Source organism: Sphaeramia orbicularis, chromosome 1, assembly GCF_902148855.1.
Source record: "Sphaeramia orbicularis chromosome 1, fSphaOr1.1, whole genome shotgun sequence".
Lineage (NCBI taxonomy): Eukaryota > Metazoa > Chordata > Actinopteri > Kurtiformes > Apogonidae > Sphaeramia > Sphaeramia orbicularis.
Genome location: NC_043957.1, coordinates 4,486,239 through 4,506,911, shown reverse-complemented (window position 1 = coordinate 4,506,911; position 20,673 = coordinate 4,486,239). Strand labels below are relative to the sequence as shown.

At 35.9% G+C, this 20,673-nt stretch overlaps 1 protein-coding gene across 1 annotated transcript in view; it reads left to right on the top strand.

Moving 5' to 3' along the window:
* Positions 1-20,673, top strand: part of vegfc (vascular endothelial growth factor c) — a 158,115-nt gene that overhangs the window by 118,234 nt on the left and 19,208 nt on the right. Inside the window, exon 5 of the mRNA XM_030137724.1 lies at positions 7,035-7,177. Coding sequence (XP_029993584.1) covers positions 7,035-7,177 — 143 coding nt within the window. The remainder of the gene's footprint in view (positions 1-7,034; positions 7,178-20,673) is intronic.

Sequence of the window (20,673 nt, the reverse complement as noted above, 5' to 3'; positions counted from 1 at the left end):
CACACCAGGTCCACTGGAACACTGTCACAGCTTCCATGTCTTCTAAAGGTGGAATCCCTCCAGTCTCCTCAAACATTTGTCCACATGTGAATCATTTACAGGAATGTCACGTATTTGATTCTCTACTCAGCGGCGCTTGTAAATGTAGCAGCAGAGTGAACGCTGGGCCGGTTCCGGTTCTGGTGTGGGCAACAAACGTCGTAACTCCTCAAATACAAGTTTCCAAAGGTAAGAAGGGAAAGGAAATGAGGTGAACAACAACGGGAGACAAGCCGAGCCGAGTTGAACCGGTTCCACGAAGTAGAAATGCGGCAATAGAGGAATTAGTAAAGAGTCTGTAGTTTCACTTTCACTGCACCCCCCCCCCCCCCCCACCGAACCGGCCCGGCATCATCTGTTCTTATTATTTGTTCATACTGTATATGTTCTATTTTCTGTGCAGATGGAAATATAAAAGACAGTTAATGCAAACACACCTGTTTGTACTCTTTTATTCCCTCACCCAATGAGAATCGATAAGAGAATCGATAAGGAATCGGAATTGTCAAATTCTTAACGATTCCCATCCCTACCTGTGATGTACTATGATATTCTCTATTATCTCAGTTTCCAAATACCTCATGTTTTCATTAAATCAATTTGAGAAGTTTTAAGTTTTATCAGTTTGGGTCGAGGCTCGTCATTGAGCGGTGACAGTAGGTCCTGAAGTTAGACCGGTTGAAAACCACGGCTCTAGACGTCGAGGAAGGTCCCGTCTCCTTCGTTATCCTGGCTCTTAGATGAAACCGCGGGAACACCAGAAACTAATGACCTGTTTGATATGGAATGTGCAATTATATATGCCATAGAGCTGTACGATAAATCCAGCAGAAACCTGAAGAGCACTCGGAGAACACCTCCTTGTGTGTGTGTGACGGATGGCCGGCGTCGACCACAAATCACTTGTTTTTCGACATCCCACCCGACCCGTTAGGAAATGATTATGACATGTTGTTTTCTGTTCTGCTACTCTGAGGGTTTCGTTGTTGTATCTCGAAGCCGAAGTGGCTCATCAACGCTAAAAGGCCTGGGTGATGTAGACTGTGCAAGTGTGTGGCGTTCAAAGTGGCGAAGTGTGTGGAGTCCAAGTCCTGGCGTTCCGTGCAGGTATTTGACGCTGAGAGTGCCGAACACAGCGTGTCGGATTAGCGCTGGAAAAAGGAAACACATTGTCGAGATTTTCACACCTACAAATCATCCGGCATGTAAGAACACACACATGCACACATAAGCGTCCCATGCACGTATGTTTCACATTAGATGTAGTGAAAGAACACGCCAGACTCAACCTTTTCTTCCCCAAAACTCTGGTCTCTCCGTCTTTTTCATGGGTTTTCCGTCTCGCTGTGTGTTTATGTCCAGCCACTGCTGCTCTAATTGAAACCACACCGTGTGCCTTTCATTGCCAGACTCTTTCACAACTTCAAACAATTTGTCTGTCTGCGCCGCTCGCCGTCTGTCTCTCCGTCCAGATCACCAGGTTTCTAAACGTCGCTCTTCGTCCAGACCACTTTCACATCCCGGAGTTTCATTCAGTTGATTGTGGGTGTGTTTGTGTCTTACTGGAAGTATATTTTCCTTTGCTTCTTTGTTGTTGTGACGCAAACGATTTCTGCTCTCTGGATTAACTCAGCATTGGAGTATCAGTTTATTTTCAGAGAATTTTTCAGGAATTTTGTCCAGATAACACAGACAGAACAAGAAACAAAAAAAAAGAAGCAGACATAATAAACTGTATGATTCAGTCCAACAGGTGATTTTACCACTTAGTCCATCACTTTATCTAGATTAACACAGATAAATATCCATATGCATACAATATCTAAATCATTCTCCAGTTTCAAGGAAAGGAAACAGATGATTATTTTCAGTTTAGAGTTATTTGTTTGACACGAGATGAAAAAAATGTCAAAAGTAACATGACAATATACATAGAAAAAGTCAAAATGAGATTAGATTAGATTAGATTAGATTAGATTGAACTTTATTGATATCTCAGGCCTTATTACACTGAGAAATTAATATGAAAGTATAAAGTGAAAGAAACCAGGTGATTATTTTTCATTTCATAAATTATTTTATTTATATACAAAATCTAACACAACTGATGAAAACAAAATAAGACAAATGAAAATTACATTAGACACAACTTGATAGAAGCACACTTGTCTGATTTTTTTATTTTTACTTTTATTTTATGCCTTTTTTGTTTAATGACGGCAGTATCAAATACTCATCTCTCTTCATCTTTAAGGGTTTTTCCTTATTTAAGTTTGAATCTGTGTTCATTCAATGTTCCTGACCTTGATGCTGATAAAGATCTGTCGTTTGTCTGAGCATCTTTTATGGAGGAATCTAGTTGATTTATTTCAGGGTTAAATCAGGGGTAGGCAACCTGTGGCTCTTGGATCCTTTTCCAGTGGCTCAATGTAAATTTGCCAAAAACCATAAGGAAATGAATAACACTTTTTTTGGTACACATTTTGCCATAGCAATAAAATGATTCTGATGTTATGCAGTTGTAAAAATGTACTCTACTCCAAATTAATAAAAACAAAAATAGTAATAGTATCAAAAGTTGACTTTTAATTTTATGACACTGAAGGTATTCATCTGTATTCTCTATTGCAAAGAAAGCCTTCACTCACCAGCTGATTTTTGCATCAAACAAAAATAATGACAAATATCACTGTTTTCTTTAGTTTTGTAATTTCTTTGTAGTTCTGTAAATGCACTGAAACTTGGATTTATTCTCCACTTATTCTGTACAAACTACTCCTAAAGAACTTTTTTTTTTCCAACTATATTTATTGAATATTTTCAGTGAACACAACAGACATTATATCAATTCATAACAGTCAATACACAATCAAGAATGACATATCTGACTGTCAACACCCATCCCTTCCCACCCACCCAACCCACAGGCCAAAAAAAATAATCAATCAATCAATAAAAAATAAGGAAAAACATAAAAGAAAATCAAAAACAGAAACCATATATAATGATGAAGGAACTCAAATCGTAAAAGTAAAAAAAAAAAAAAAGTAGTATAGTACACAGAAATAAGAGAAGAAAGGAAAAGACTACACATACTTTCTCATTCCCTCCTTTCACTCCTAAAGAACTTCTTGAACAGTCACCAGTTTGAGGAAAAGTATAAGGGAATGTTTTGGCTCCAGACAGTTTTGTTTTTCTTTTTCTGTCTTAAAATGTCTCTTTAGTTTGCAAAGGTTGCCGACCCATAGTCTACATTCAAAACTGACTGTGACTGCTCCATCTACAAAAGAAAATTCATGCATTTCCATAAATTATCACCATAAGTAAGCATTCTGTACTTCAGTGACTTCAGAGGGAACAAATCCCACAGACCTTTTTTTTTTTTTTTTTTCACTGAATTCTGGAGATATCACAGCAAAGGTAATCCTCTGATCCTTCTTCCTTCTCCTCCCTGGCTCATCTGATTGAAGCTCAACCAAGGAATCTCCCTTTGATCAAGGTCTTTATTTGTCCACAAATCAGACTGAACTCAGCGTTTAGACTCAAACATATACCTATTTCTTGGACTTATGAAGTCTCTCCCAGCTTTTCAAGCCAGTGTTCAGATGTCAGAGAAACAAAATGTCTCATACAGGGGTTGGACAAAATAATGGAAACACCTTCACCTCAAGATGATAATGCCCCAATCCATACAGCTAGAATAGTTAAAGAATGGCATGAGGAACATTCTAATGAAGTTGAGCATCTCGTATGGCCGGCACAGTCCCCAGACCTCAACATTATTGAGCATTTATGGTCAGTTTTAGAGATTCAAGTAAGACGTCGATTTCCACCGCCATCGTCTCTAAAAGAGTTGGAGGGTATTCTAACTGAAGAATGGCTGAAAATTCCTTTGGAAACAATTCACAAGTTGTATGAATCAATACCTCGGAGAATTGAGGCTGTAATTGCCGCAAAAGGCGGACCTACACCATATTAAATTATATTTTGTTGATTTTTTAAGGTGTTTCCATTATTTTGTCCAACCCCTGTATCTCTGCTGTTTCTTTTTTTTTTTTTTTTTTTTTTTTTTTGTACATCATACAAAAACCTGCAGAAATACCATACCAACTTTATTAATAAAGCACTTTAACCCTTTCATGCATGAATTATGAGACCCTTAATCAAGATTTTTTTCCATGAGTGTTTTCGTTTCTCTTTAAACACGAAAAAACAATGTGATTGAAAAATTTCTTATACAAATAAATAAATAATAAATAAATAGATAAAATAAATGAAAAGTAAAAAAATAAAAATAAAAATTAGAAAATAAAAAAGTTAAAAAAATAAAATATTATAATAAGAAGAAGAGGAAGAAGAAGAAGAACCAGCTGGACACCATGCGTTTAATTTTTGAAGCAAAGAAACATGTATTTACTGATAAAATGTGTGAAAACTGTGGGGGTGCTTGTGATTCTGGGGCTTTATGCTCACGGGAGATCTACATAATGTTACCAATTCATTTCAGAAAAGATATGTGGTGTCTTAAAACTTTAATAAAGATATGTGTAAAATAAATAAATAAATAAATAAAAAATCTATTAATATACAAGAGAACAGCTGTAGAATAGCCGTCCACTGTAGTGACCACTATGCATGAAAGGGTTAAGAACTTTACAGCTGGCCAAAGTGCCGTACACCAAACATAAAACAAGGGATTAAATAAGTAAATAAAACTAGTGATAACACAGGGTGTAAAGCGGGCTAAGAACAACAAAATACAACCATCATAAAAACAAAGACAAATTAAAATCTGTTTAAAGCAGCATAAAAAAACCAGACATGTCACTCGTTGATTAAAAGCCAATGAGAAAAAGTGCGTTTTCAGACGTGATTTAAAGACAGGTACAGACTGAGCCTGTCCACCAACTAAGGGCAACTGGTTCCACAACTTTGGGGCGTCAACAGAAAAGGCCCGGTCCCCATGAAGCTTCTGTTTAGTTTTTGGAACCACAAACTGCAGCTGATCTGACCTGAGAGCACGATGGGGGTGTGTGTGGGGGGGGGGTGGAGGTAGGGGTGGATCAGGTCAGACAGGTAGGAGGGGGCAAGGCCATTCAAACATTTAAAAACAAACAGAGGAATTTTAAAATCAGCTCTAAAACGCACTGGCAACCAATGGAGTGAAGCTAAAAACTGGTGAAATATGTTGATGTTTGCGTGTCCCTGTTAAAAGCTGAGCTGCAGCGTTTTGGACCAGCTGCAGTCGGGAAAGTGCATTTTCACTCAGCCCGGCATACAGTGCATTACAATAGTCAAGTCTAGTACAGTCTACTCTCGTTAAACCGCCCGCCGTTATACCGCCATTTTCGCTCACCGCCGACCAAAACCATTGCACAAAAATCCCCAATGCATTATTCCATTACCTACCGCCATTTCCGCCTATCGCCATCCGCCAGCCCAGTTCCATGCACAAACAACACTTATACCATTGATTTCCCGACCGTTATACCGCCAGCGTGATTGCCATCGAGTACACATAAATTTTAACAATGCACTGAAACAAACGTGCCAGACGCTGATCGCGACAAGCTACGAGTAGGTCTACGGAACGGCCACCGTTCATTTATCGCAGAACACTCAGTAGGTCAGGATGTCGGGAAGAGGACGTGGGATTAAGCCAAAGCCTCAAGATGATGGGGTGTCATTTCCCGACACGGTATAATAATGTTTAAAATGTTTCCCCACTTTAAATGATCCCTTACAACATAACAGAATCTAGATTTATTTAGAAACGCAATTAGAACGGGTTAACGGAGGCAGCACAGACATCATATAGTAAACACATGCACATTATGGACGCAACCCGTTGTAACGCCATTTTCACTATACCGCCAATTTGGCCGTGAAAGGAAGTTGGCGGTATAACGAGAGTAGACTGTAGTTCCAAAAGCATGGATCACAGGTTCAAACAGATCCCTGGGCAGAACTGATTTTACTTTTGCAGCTGTCTTAAGTGAAAGAAACTGGACTGGACCACACCACTCATTTGTTGGTCGAGACAAATACAATATATTGAGCAATAAACTCAGTGTATTCCTACTCTGTGGTGAATTGCTGAGTGAACGTGTGATAAAACCGTGATATTGGACAGACTAAACCCAGTGATACAAACAATTCCAAAGTCAGCTTACTATCACCTCAAGAACATTTCTAGGATTAAAGGACTGATGTCGCAGCAGGACCTTGAAAAACTTGTCCATGCATTTATCTTTAGTGGAGTTGACTACTGGAACAGGATCTTCTGTGGTCTGCCTAAAAAGTCTATCCGACAACTGCAGCTGATCCAGAATGCTGCTGCTCAAGTCCTCACTAAGACCAAGAGAGTGGACCACATCAGTCCAGTTCTCAGGTCTCTACACTGGCTCCCTGTCTCTCAGAGAACAGACTTTAACATTCTCTTACTAGCATATAAAGCACTGAATGTTTCAGGCCCAAAATCCATCAGAGACCTTCTAGTCCAGTCTGAACCATCCAGACCACTCAGGTCATCTGGTGCAGGTCTGCTCTGTGCTCCAAAAGTCAGAACTAAACATGGAGAATCAGTGTTCAGTTTCTATGCTCCGTATATCTGGAACAAACTACCAGAAAATATCAGGTCTGCTGAGAGTCTGAGTTCTTTTAAGTCCAGGTTAAAGACTCACCTGTTCACTGCTGCCACTGACTAAAAGGCTTTTGACTTTTTAAATGTTATATTCTCTTTGAAACTCTGCACTGCAACTCTTACTTTAATATGTGTGTTTTTATTTTATTTTATTTTATTTTTTTTTTTTGATTTTATGTATTGTTTTCTTACTTGCTGTTTTTAATCACCTTTTACATGTTTCTTTTATAATGTTTTAACTTTTATTTCAATGTCCTGTGTGAAGCACCTTGAATTGCCTTGTTGCTGAAATGTGCTACACAAATAAACTTGCCTTGCCTTGCCAGTGATATGTCGTCTCTTCCTTTTAAAGGTGTCCAGTGGCCAATAGGACGTGTCCACCTGGTCACAGTTGGAGCACCAAGGCGTGCCGGTGTATCAGCATGGCTGGAAATGTGCACCACAACGCAGCTCCACCACCTTTACCTCCTCCAAGAACTTCTCAGCAGCACATGGGTAAGTGTGTTCAGCTCCAGGTGGCTGTGTCCGACCTGCTCCACAAAGAGGCTCAGGAACTCTTTCATCCCCCTGGCCATCAGACTGGACAATTCATCACTGAGTGGTCGGGGGGGGGGGGGGGTCTCTATGTCAGTCATGGCCACATTAGGACTGGTCCAATGACACTGTAAAACACAGGTGTCAAACATGCGTCCCGGGGGCCAAATCCAGCCCACCAAAGGGTCCAGTCCGGCCCTTGGGATGAATTTGTGAAATGCAAAAATGACACTAAAATATGAACAAACCTTTTAGTTCAGGTTCCACATTCAGACCAATTCAATCTAAAGTGGACAGGACCAGTAAAATACTATCATAACAACATATAAATAATGACAACTCCAAATGTTTCTCTTTGTAAATGTAAATGTTTTCATGTATTTACACTAAAACAAAGTATATTTTTGCAAAAAATGTGAATAACCTGAAATGTCTTAAGAGAAGTCAGTACAATTTTAACAATATTCTGCCTGTTACTCAATGTTTTGTGTGTTTGTAGATCCACTGTGATCTGTAAGTTAGAATGAACATGTGTAAATGATAAACTGAGGCAGACTATTGTTAAAATTATACTTATTTTTTCAGTTTGTTCATGTTATTCACATCTTTTGAAAGGATAGTTTGTAGATGTAAACCTGTTCATAATGTACATTAACTTTTTTCGCTCTAAAACACAGAGAAAAGTTTGGAGTTGACATTATTTATATATTATTATCTTATTATTTTACTAGTTAGGCCCATTTCAGATCAAATTTAACTGAATGTGGAACTGAACTAAAATGAGTTTGACAGCCCTGCTGTAAAACATCCAAGCACCTTATGTAGTTGGACTGCACCTAATTTTCAAACTGCCCTAGATCACTAAATCACTGTTACACTTAAATTACTTTTTCAGTTTGTTGTACTGTTTTAACCAGTAACTGTTTTGTTTTGGTCTGTTTATTTTTTGTCTTCTTGTGCTGTATGCAAAGTTGCTGAATGCTTGAATTTCCCTTGGGATTAATCAAGTATCTATCTATCTATCTATCTATCTATCTATCTATCTATCTATCTATCTATCTATCTATCTATCTATCTATCTATCTATCTATCTATCTATCTATCTATCTATCTATCTATCTATCTATCTATCTATCTATCTAAACAATGACAAGCTTTAATAATGACCATTCCAGTTCAAGTATTATTAACCCATAAAGACCCAGTGTTACTTTTGTGGCAGTTCCCAGATTCATTTTCCTCTATATTTAACCGTTGTTATGTGATTTATCACCACTGATTGAAATATTATCCTCCTTATTTTGTGTTTTTTCAGTGTAAATCATATATTTTCCTATATTTACTTCCCTCATGTAGATGTTCATGCTCAGATTAAAGTCAAGGGTTATTATATCAAAAACAGAGAAAACTGAAGAATTTTTCAGCAAAGGTATCAATAACACTGGTCAACAACAAATTGTTGTTTCAGTTTTTTGAGCTGATTTAGGATCATTTTGGTGCTGAATCCAAAAATCACATTAATTTTGCTCAATCAGGTCAACTTTCTGAACTATGCTACATATTGGCTTTTGAACATTTTTGCTTACATTTATGGGCATTTTCACATCATATGATACAAAATTCTTTCATATTTCTTGCAATAAACGAGTTCTGAAGATTTTACTGTTGCCAATTAATGGTTTTTTTAATATTACAGGTGAATGAAATGGCTTCGACTAGAAGATCTTGCAAAAATAAGTCTGACGTATTCTGCTACATCTGCGGTGATTACACCATTGTACCTAACAGGAATCAAGTGATCAAATTATTTTTTTTTCTCTTAAAACCTTTTTTGGGTGAGAACTATATAAAAAAATCAACTGATAAAGTCACAAAAATGTAATCAATTTTGTGAGAAGATCAAATTTTTCAAAATCAAATTAGCAAAAAAAACCCTGACCTGATTGAGAAAAACAGATGTCATTTTTGGATTTAGCGGTGCAAAATGGTCCTAATTCAGTTGAAAAAACCTAGACAACTTGCAAAAAACATTTTTTTGTAACCCAGTGTAATTGAACATCGACCCAGTGTTTCCATCCACTGTCATTGATCCAATTCCGTGGGCTTTACTGGTTAATTAATGTTGTAGAAGATGATGGTGTTTCCATGGTAACTACGGATCCTGTGATCATCCAAATGGGTCATATCTGATGACCATGAAAAGAAGACGAACTGTATTTTACCCCAATTATTTCCATATATTGATAGAATTAGTGGATCAACAGGTATGAAACATTTATATCAGTGGATGTTTGGGTCGATGGTGGATGTTTGGGTCTTTATGGGCTGTTAAAACTGTTGAGATGAGCAAAGTACTCCTCATTCATTGTCAGAAGCTGAGGTCATTTTATAACCATTGGATTTCAATCAAAATGCATTCAAGTTGTTTATTACGGCTCTTGAAATATTGTTTAAAAGGAAATATCACAGATCAACCAATGCAACTGAGTGCCTACAGTATAAATATTTTTCAGTGGCGATTATTCATGGTTAAGTGTCCAAATGTGTGTTTTTGGCTGAAAACAGTCGGTGTAAACACATGAGAAAGTGAGGAATGTGACCCCAACAGAGCAGATTCCACAGCTTCTCAAACTCATACAAATACACTCTTCTACACACAAACAGAAACATGCACACAGTTTGTACTAAAGCAACTAAACAAATGATCCTCCAAGACGGAAGACGAGATGTTTTAGTGTTTAATTTCATTTTCAGACTAAAGCCAAACTAGAAAACAAACATCTGATTGGCTGAGCTCGATGTCCTGTTGGTAATAGGAATTATTTATTATAACCCACAGTTACATATTGTTGTTTAGTGACATCTAGTACATGGGTGTATTCAATGTTGTGTCTTGTTTCATTAGATTTGAAGATGAGATCAGGGACATCAGGACAGAATGACCATATATTTATGCAGATCTGAAAGGGTTAGGTTGGGGTTTTGTGTTTTAGGTGGACATTTTTTTGTGGGTAAAGAACCACAAGCCCTCTGACGTTAATTTTTTTGGCATTTTTTGCATGATGTAGAGTCATCTGGGAATGCCTGACTCAACATTAACCCTTTCGTGCATGAATTATGAGAACCTTAATGGATCAAAACAGTAATGTTCTGTCAGAGAGCGAACTTTAATTGATTTCCATTCCAACATTTATTTCAATATAAAGTAGCTCCTTGTTTTTGGATGATCCCTTATGGTCCAACTAAACCAAAAATGAATTTAAAAGTAAAAATGTGGGTCAAATTGTCTCTAAAATGTCCCGTCAGAGAGATGTTGAATACCGTGTTTTGACCCTAATCAAGTTATTTTTCCTGAGTGTTTGTATTCCTCTTTAGGCATGAAAAAAACAATGTGATTGAAAATTTTTTTATGAACCTATTTTTCATGGAGTTGCAAAAATATCCACTCAGCTGGACACCATGCATTTAATTTTTGAAGCAAAGAAACATGTATTTACTGATATACTGAGTGAAAACTATGAAATATTTTTAAAAATGCTGTTAATCTGGTAATAAGGCTGATGTTGATTTTTAAAAATTTGGTCAGCCATTGGTCGATATCTACAGCTGATTTATGATGCCGATATTTTTATTTTATTTTATTTTTCAACTTTTAGACAAATATTGTGACAGGAGTAACGAATACAAACAAACAGACCACAAAAAGAGGCCGATATTTTAGGCGTTTTTTGTTTTTTGTTTTTTTTTTAAAGCACATTGACCATAAAATACAATTGAAATGCTCAGATAATTAAGATTTTTATGCAGCAAAATAAATACAATTATTAACACACATACATATAGTACTCTTGTAGCATTTATTGAAGTTCGAGTGCCGTCCACACAGGTGCCTGATCAAATATCTTATCTTCCTCTTTAGGCATGAAAAAAACAATGCGATTGAAAATTTTATAATGAACCTATTTTTCATGGGGTTGCAAAACTATCCACTCAGCTGGACATCATGCATTTAATTTTTGAAGCAAAGAAACATGTATTTACCGATATACTGAGTAAAAAGTATGATTTAAAAAAAAAAATGCTGTTACTGTGGTGTTTGTCATATTTTAACATACTCTAATATTAGTTATTACTCACTTCATGGACAATATGCAAAAAACAAAACTACAGTCTAATAACAATAACAAGCAATTGATTTAGACTCAAACATGTTAGTGCAGATCAGGTTTATCTAGAACAGCAAAGTTACAGTAATGGTATGAATTACAGTGTATGGGATGATGCATAGGTGTCCACTGTGTTGGCTGATATGGAACTAAAACAATAAAATCCATGAATATACAAGAGAACAGCTGGAGAAGAACTGTCCACTGGACTGACCACCATGCATGAAAGGGTTAACATTAAATAATTAAAGTTCCTTATATTTGTATTATATCCTGTAGTTTACTAGGTTACGTTGGTTTCTGAGTGACCTGAGCTGCAATTTCATACATTTAAATACAGTATCTACTCATATCCAGGAAAAAGGATAAATAAAGGACACGTCTGAAAATGGCCCAACAGGCTATTTCTTTAGGTTTCATTTTTAAATGTAAAATCATGCTAATTTTTATTAGAGGTCCACAGATATGGGTTTTTCTAAGGCTGATGTTGATTTTTTAAAATTTGGTCAGCCATTGGTCGATATCTACAGCTGATTTATGATGCCGATATTTTTATTTTATTTTATTTTTCAACTTTTAGATAAATATTGTGACAGGGTTAACGAAAACAAACAAACAGACCACAAAAAGAGGCCGATATTTAAGGCTGATTTTTTTTTTTTTTTTTTAAAGCACATTGACCGTAAAATACAATTGAAATGGTCAGATAATTAAGATTTTTATGCAGCAATATAAATACAATTATTAATACACATACATATAGTACTCTTGTAGCATTTATTGAACTTCAAGTGCTGTCCACACAGGTGCCTGATCAAATATCTTATAACATTTTTACAACTGATCAAATATTTGCTGTCAAAAAAAAAAAAATTAAGGCCGATATTGAAAAAAATCATCGGTCTACCTCTAGTTTTTATATCTTTGCTGAATATGTATATGTTTTGTTACCAACACTGTCCTTTTTAAGTCATATATTTCAGTTTAGAGCTCAGGTAAGTGTAATATCGCTTTAAGTGTCAAGATGCATAATTTGTTTTGATATCTTCAGTATTAATCTATAATGTGGACATTAATGAAACACATGAACCCTCACTGAACGAGAAGGTGTGTTTATGTTGTTTATGTTGGAGGTTTGGATCAACAAAGTTTTGGTCTCTTTTTGAAACTACAGGGTGTCCCATAAGTCTCCATACATAGGAAAAATAAACGTTTCTTGACATAAACCATTTTTATTTATATAATTTGCTCTATATGACTGCCATTTTGTCAGGAACACATTTCAATGCGTGTCTGCTGAAGAACTATAAAGAAGAAATATAAAGAAATACATGTTAGAACCATATATGTATGGAATGTATTATGTCTCCTATGTATGGAGACTTACGGGACACCCTGTAGAATTTCTAAACTACTGGTATCGGCACATTTTATCTCTGATAGTAGCTGGTGGATAATATCAGCCTTGTCAACAACAAACTGCATCTTGAATCACATATAATTTATATGTAGTTCAACACTGATGCTCATTGATAGTTTTCATCACTTTGACTTTCAGGCACAACAGTTCTTTTTTTTCCTATTATTTGATTTTTTGTGTATTGTTTATTATTATTATTATTATTTTTCTATCGTTTGATTTTTTTTTTAAATTTGTGTATAGTTTATTATTATTATTATTATTATTATTATTATTATTATTATTATTATTATTATTATTATTATTATTATTATTTTGTTTTGTTTTGTTTTTTTGTTGTTTTTTTTTGTTTCATGTGTTTTGTATTATGTCTGTGTCTGAAATAAACTAACCTAAAACCTAAACCTAAAACCTAAATAGAAACTTGAAAACTGCTGAACTAAACACAGATGTGGATGTCACGAGTCCCACTGTGTCAAATGCTTTTTTCCAGGGGGAAATCAGCTGTTCTGGGATTTTTCTAGTTGTTAATGAATCAGTCTTTAAAACTATAATTTATCACCTTCAAGTTTCAGCCCATACCATTATCTTTTCCTAAACCTAACCAAGACAACAAGACTTTTTTTTGTACCAGCATTATTATAAAGCCTCTGTGTCATATGAGAGGGTCGCAGGTATCTACATATATGGTTGATCTAATTTGTCTTCTGAGTAAAGATTGAGTAAAATCACTGAAAAGCCAAAAAGTGCAACAGATGCGTCCAGATGGTCTTATAATGCAGACACCTCTTATAATGGAGACAAACCCCGAAGTCAACCCTCAAAGGTTCAGACATGAAACAAGGCTCTGGCAGTAGCTTTGACAAACCATGGCATCCATCCAGCACAACAGACTTTAATATTAAGAAATATTACTGTAGTAATTCTGCATGGCAGAGCTCCCTGAAATGTGTTGATATGCCTGAAAATGAAATTACCTTGACCCGGACATAGCGAGCATGATATTTGAGAAGAATAAGGTGCTACAGATGAAGATGGATGTTCATGTCCTCGAAGCAGGTTATGAAACAATATGAGAGACCCTGTGATGTATTACACACTAAATTGTTTAATGCATTACACACATTAAATGTTTGAGAAGAAGCGTCTGCGAGCCAAATTCAGCCACGACACTGTGAGAAATATTTTCAGCTGAAAATCTTTACAAGTCTATATGGACAGTCTGCAGCCAATACTAGGTTTGTCAGGTAGTGCACAAATTTGGGCTAGAACAGTATCACGATAGAAGGAACAGAGAATAATAATAATAATAATAATAATAAACTTTATTTGTATAGCACCTTTCATACAGAAATTGTAGCCCAAAGTGCTTCACATTGATTGAAAAAATACAATATTAAAATACATTAAGATTTGATTATACATCAAGAAATAAAATGAAATTTGAGAGAAATTGAGAGAAAAAAACAGCGCACATTAAAATATTTGATTATGCATAGAATTTTTGAAGTGCAAGAAATAAGATGAAATTTGAAATACAATAAAATAAAAAATAAAAACAGAAATACAATAAAATAAAATAAAAATAAAAACCGCACATTCCTGGTTCCTGAATTGTGACCCCATTTTTATCTCCTTTCAAAGGCTGATGAGAATAAAAATGTTTTTAATTTGGTTTTAAATATATTCAGTGAACTGGCTTCTCTCATGTCTTTTGGAATTGTATTCCAGAACTTTGGTGCATAGTTAGTAAAGGCTGCGTCCCCCATTTTCTTTGTAATATTTCTGGGAGTCGCTAGTAACCCTGCGTTTGATGACCTCAGTGTTCTAGTTTGTACATAATTGATCAGTGAGTTTGCAATGTAACTTGGTCCGGTTCCATTTAGAGCTTTATACGTGAGGAGTAGTATCTTAAAATCAATTCTGTAGGTTACCGGTAGCCAGTGCAGGGAAACCAACACTGGAGTAATGTGCTCTCTCTTCTTGGTTTTGGTTAATAACCTAGCTGCAGAGTTCTGAGAAGAAAATAAAGATTAGTGCCATGGAGAAACATGTGAGGAAGTTGACAAAGAGAAGATGATGGTACTACAGTTAGCATCAAGCTAGCCAATGTCTACACTTAACAATCACTGCACAAAATATCCTCTATCTCCACGTTTCTTAACTGTAAATATATTGTAAATAAATAAATAAAATGGAGATTTATCGATGTGGTGATGGAGGACATGCAGATTTGCATCCTTTGCAGCATCGGTTCTTAATGCGTTTCACTAAATGAAAATATATAAATGTTAAGAAAAAAGCTCAGTTTGCTTACCTTTGAAACATACATTAGCTTCTTCTGGATTCTATTAAAGTGGGTCATGAATTACTGATCATGGGAAAATGTGAGTCCTAAGGTAAGAGTTGGGAGCCTCTGTTCTTGTGCTGTGGATTAGGGGTTTAAGATAAGACAGAACTGGTCCACTTTAGTCACATCCAAGTTCAGATTCACTACATGAATCCCAAGGGGAAATTGCATATGGTTCAGGTCAAGAAAAGAGCTGAACCATAGACCGTAAGAGGAATTTGGCACAAACTTTCACTTGGACTTGTGGATAAATGGAGTAGCCTGGTAGACTTTACAAGTCAAAGGTCAAAGATGAAATTCTTAGTAGAGATGGAAGATGTATACCACCAACAATAATATCATAAATGTTGATTTGACCATGTGCAATTTTACATTATCGAGTATTTATACGGTCTCAAAAAGAAAACAAACAGACGGTGCATAGATGGTAAAGGAGAGGTGCATGAAAGTCCTTATTGGCTGAGTGTGTGCCTCAAAAGCCAATCAGCAGACAGGATTCAGTCTCATGGTGACTCGGTAGCACCCAAAACACAACATGGTTTCACATGAAGGAAATATGCAGGAGTGTCAGCAGATGATTTCATAGTGACACGTGGGTCCACTTCACTAGCCTGGAAATGGTTCGGTTTGGACAAGACTGATGTCTGTCAAAATAATGTTATACTATAAGTAGAATTTACAGCATTTTTTAGTAAAACAAAGAAAGAAAGAAAGAAAGAAAGAAAGAAAGAAAGACAGAAAGAAAGAAAGAAAGAAAAGAAAGAAAGAAATTCACATTTTAAAGGACATCGTCAGATTATCGTTTTTCGGAAATTAACCCTTTCATGCATAGTGGTCACTACAGTGGACATCTATTCTCCAGCTGTTCTCTTGTATATTCATAGATTATGTTGTTTTAGTTCCATATTAGCCAACACAGTGGACACTTATGCATCATCCCATACACTGACATTCAGACCATTACTGTAGCTTTATGTTCTTAATAAACCCGATCTGCAGTAACATGTTTGGGAGTAAATCAAGTGCTTGTTCTTGTTATTAGACTGTAATTAACAGGGTTTTGTTTTGTTTTTTTCAACAAAATGGTTTCTTTTTTGCATACTATCTCCATTAAGTGAGTAATGACCTGTATTAGTGTATGTTAAAATGTGAGAAAACATCAGATTAGCTGCATTAAAAATGTTTTTATTTCATAGTTTTCACACAGTATATCAGTAAATATGTTTCTTTGCTTCAAAATTTAAAAAAAAAAAAATAAATGCATGGTGTCCAGTTGAATGGATATTTTTGCAGCTCCATGAAAAATAAGTTCATAAAAAATGTCAATTGCATTGTTTTTTTAATGCCTAGAGGAATAAAAACACTCAGAAAAAAAAACTTAATTAAGGCTCTCATAATTCATGCATGAAAGGGTTAAAAAATAATAATAATAATGATTTTTTTTTTTTTTTTTTTTGCCCATATCGCCCACTCCTAATTCTCAGTGACTTCATGTTTGTCCATCCTTTAGAATGTGATCTCAAATGCTCATGAGGGAATTTCTTCGAATTTAGCAACAATATCTACAAATAGTCCAATAGTTAAGACCATTGTGAAATTGCAAAATATTACATTATGAAAAATTTGCAACAAATGATATGACACTAGTAGTTACTGCTGATGTTCTCCTGAAGACAAAAGGTCTGTCAGTAATTATGGGTTGTCAGGAACTGAGCAGTACAAATATATTATGATGCAATGGGTGTATCTTAGGGTGTATCTGAATAAAATTATTGAACTTCAAAATTAACAAGAAACATATGATTCACATGGTCTGATGTCAAATTTGTGATGTGTTTTTTTGTACAGGGAGTCAGTCATTTATTTGTATTTATAATTCAATATCGCAAGAATGGTTTGACAGAATGCCACAAAATTTGTCCAGCATTTATTTGAAAACAGGTATCAACTACAAACATTTTGATGGCCAAAAGGTTGAGTTCCTTGTGGTTTCTTGCGTGTCCAGTCTTACGAATGTGAAATTACAGGAACTGCCTGAGGGAATTTTGTCAAGTTTGTGGCAAAAATTCAGTTAGACTCAACAATGAACAGATTAGGCTTTGGTGGTGGCCAGACTGAAAGGTGACTGCAACCACACCAGAAGCATTTCAGGCCAGAGCTGCATGAAATAATCATGATCCAGGACATTTACACAATGCCAGTGGATGCATCTGATTGAATTTATAGTTCTTGTTCCTGTCTGTGCTAACAGTCGCTAATGTTTTAGTGCTGTTGCAGTAGAGGAGCCAAACTAACGCAGAAGGAAAAACAAATTAGAACTCTAAACAGAATTAGTGTAGAACAGGGATGTCAAACTCATTTTGGTTCAGGGGCCACATTCAACTAAATTTGATCTAAAGAGGGCCAGACCAGTAAACTTTATATATTATTATGTTATTATATGTCAACTCTAAACTTTTCTCTATGTTTTAGATCAGTGGTTCTTAACCTTGTTGGAGGTACTGAACCCCACCAGTTTCATATGCGCATTCACCGAACCCTTCTTTATTAAAAAATAAAATATGATTTTTTTCAAATTCAAGACACAGGTATATGTTTTACTGGTGCACAAAATGAACCGTGCATTAACATCACTGTGTTCAAAGAACAAAACCAATACAGTGCATGAACTCACAACAAATTCCATACCTTTTCACAAAGACATGACCTTTTTTAATACTACCACACTGAAATGGTTTTAATTTTTGTATTCCAATAATGAACTTATTGTATTTATGCTATGTATCATTTTTAACATTTTAACACACACCCATCACCTAATTTCCATCAGGCTACAATAATAATGAATATTTACTGCAAATCAGTGTGACTTCTGCTGTTGCCTTTGACAGACCAGTTCAGAAATGCGTGGCTTCACCTTGGCCAGTGCCACTCTTTGTCATTTTCACAGCAAAGTCTGTTCCTTTTCTTCGTTTTCATGTCCAGCATCCTTATTACGGCACTAGCTCGGCTTTAGTGTAATACGATTTCTCCATCCGCGACGGTGCGTCGGTCGTCACATGATTGTAACTGACCAGTGCGGTGACCGAAAATGTAAACAAACGCTACACATGGCTGCCTCCATGGTTAACAGGAAGTAGCAAAAGTCATAACAACGATGTGGAAAATACTCAAATAATTCATCGTCAGACGAGTGGAAGAGATTATAAACACTTCTGGATGTGTTGTAGTGCTATAAGCAACAACAATACACCGCGTATATTGGATGTCAATCAGAGAAAGAGTCTCCGAAGCCGTTTGTTTACATACACGGACCTAGCCCGACACACACACCTGACTAATGAGTCGAGTGTGTCTTGTCCTCCGCCGAACCCCTGAGACTGACTCACCGAACCCTTAGGGTTCGATCGAACCCAGGTTAAGAACCACTGTTTTAGAGTGAAAAAAGTAAATTTACATCATGAAAAGGTTTACATCTACAAACTATCCTTTCAAAAGATGTGAATTACATGAACAAACTGGAAAAATAAGTATAATTTTAACAATATTCTGCCTCAGTTTTTCATTTAAACATGTACATTATAACTTACAGATCACAGCGGATCTACAAATCCACAAAACATTTAGTAACAGGCAGAATATTGTTGAAATTGTACTTCTCTTAAGACATTTCAGGTTCTTTTTTTTCAGGTTATTCACATTTTTTGCCAAATTAATCTTTGTTTTAGTGTAAATACATGAAAATATTTACATTTACAAAGACAAAAATGTGGAGTTGTCATTATTTCTATGTTATTGTGATAGTATTTGACTGGTCCTGCCCACTGGAGATCATATTGTTCTGAATGTGAAACCTGAACTTCAAGGATTGTTCATATCTTTAGTGTAATTTTTGCACTTCACAAATTCATCCCCAGGGCCGGACTGGACCTTTTGGTGGGCTGGATTTGGCCCCCAGGCCGCATGTTTGACACCCCTGGTGTAGACCAAGACAGCTAGCCATTGTAACTTGGGTTAGCTAATGTTAATAAACAGTAAACAAACAGAACATCGGCACATGACCAATCAGAAATATTATATTTTGACCCTTTGACAGTTAATGTGTGTGGAGTAAAACTGTGGAACAAATTGTGTGCGGAGATAAAAACAAGTATCAAACATAATTCAGTTTAAAAAAAGATTAAAAAAAAAAAAGATTCTTGAGAGGTTATAGTATTTAATAATGACAATAAGGACTGTTTGTTTATGGATGATGTTGTCCTGATAAATCTGCTGGAATTATTGAAGAAAATGGTTGAATTGTTGAGTCTGCTTGTATGACTGGACTGCCATGAGCATATTGTTGGGTGTAATTCAGTTACTGCATTATGGATTTGTTGTGGTTTGATGTTAAAATTAGGAAAATATCATTATTTGACTCTTGTATCAAGTTAGTGATAAAGGTGTAAAAGCACTGAGGGGTTGGATTAAATAAGTTCATACTTCTTCCTACTCCTTTTTGACTGTGCAAAATTCAGACTTGTATGTGCGTGGAGATAGATTCTGTCCATTTGAATGTTTTATTTTGTTTTTATTTTGTTTTGTTTTTTTGTTTTCTTTTTGCATGTTCAAAATAAATAAATAAATCAAATCAAATCAATGCATGCTGTGTGTAACACCTCTTAACACCCTGAAGGACATCAGTGACTCATTTGAGGGTTGGGTTGAGGTATGAGGTACATGTCTAAACCAGTGACTTAAGTTGTGATTCAGCTTTTCAGATGGAGCTCAGTTTCTGTGTCTTGATCCGACATTCCTCTGTTATGACCCTAAACCTAAATCATGTTTATTTAGAATTGCAAAATGTTGAACCCCTGTGGCGTCATTTCACGGACCACGGAAGCAGATTCTTGACAATCCACAGCCCTAGTATAGACGTAAGTGGATGTGCCTCGTTCAGGTTGTGAATGATGGTGATTAATGTGACAGTCATCATCTCACAGGACAAAAATATTCCTGTGTACTCTGAGTGTAGCATTAGTGTTCCCCTAAAGACTTTCCTGGAACTGTTTGCCAAACCAGTTGTTTAGTTAACAACATTTGGGACAGTGGTCTCGCCTTTGAGGGTAAGTTTTCACTCCAAGCTTTTTATGATGCAAACCCATAAAAAAAAAGACAGGAGATGCAATGTGATTGTATTTCCTGTTGGAAAAAGAAATAACAGCAGCACTGACGCATCTGTCTTGTCATTCTTTCTTCCTGGCAAATGTATTTAAAGGGAAACTTAAATGTTGTCGCATCCCAAGGACAAAACAAGCCTTTCAGGTCTGTCACGTTTCATGAATTCTACATTATAAGACAATATGTGTTGATCTGTTGACTGTAGATGTTTGTCATATTGTTTGTGTGATGAGATCAAACCAAAAAGCTGTCGTTAACTATAGAATGAGGTCAACAAGAGCGGCATATAGTTCTTATTTCTTGTATTAAGTTGCAGGGCAGAACACACAGTTATAGTTGTGGTCACTAACATTCAGGTTTA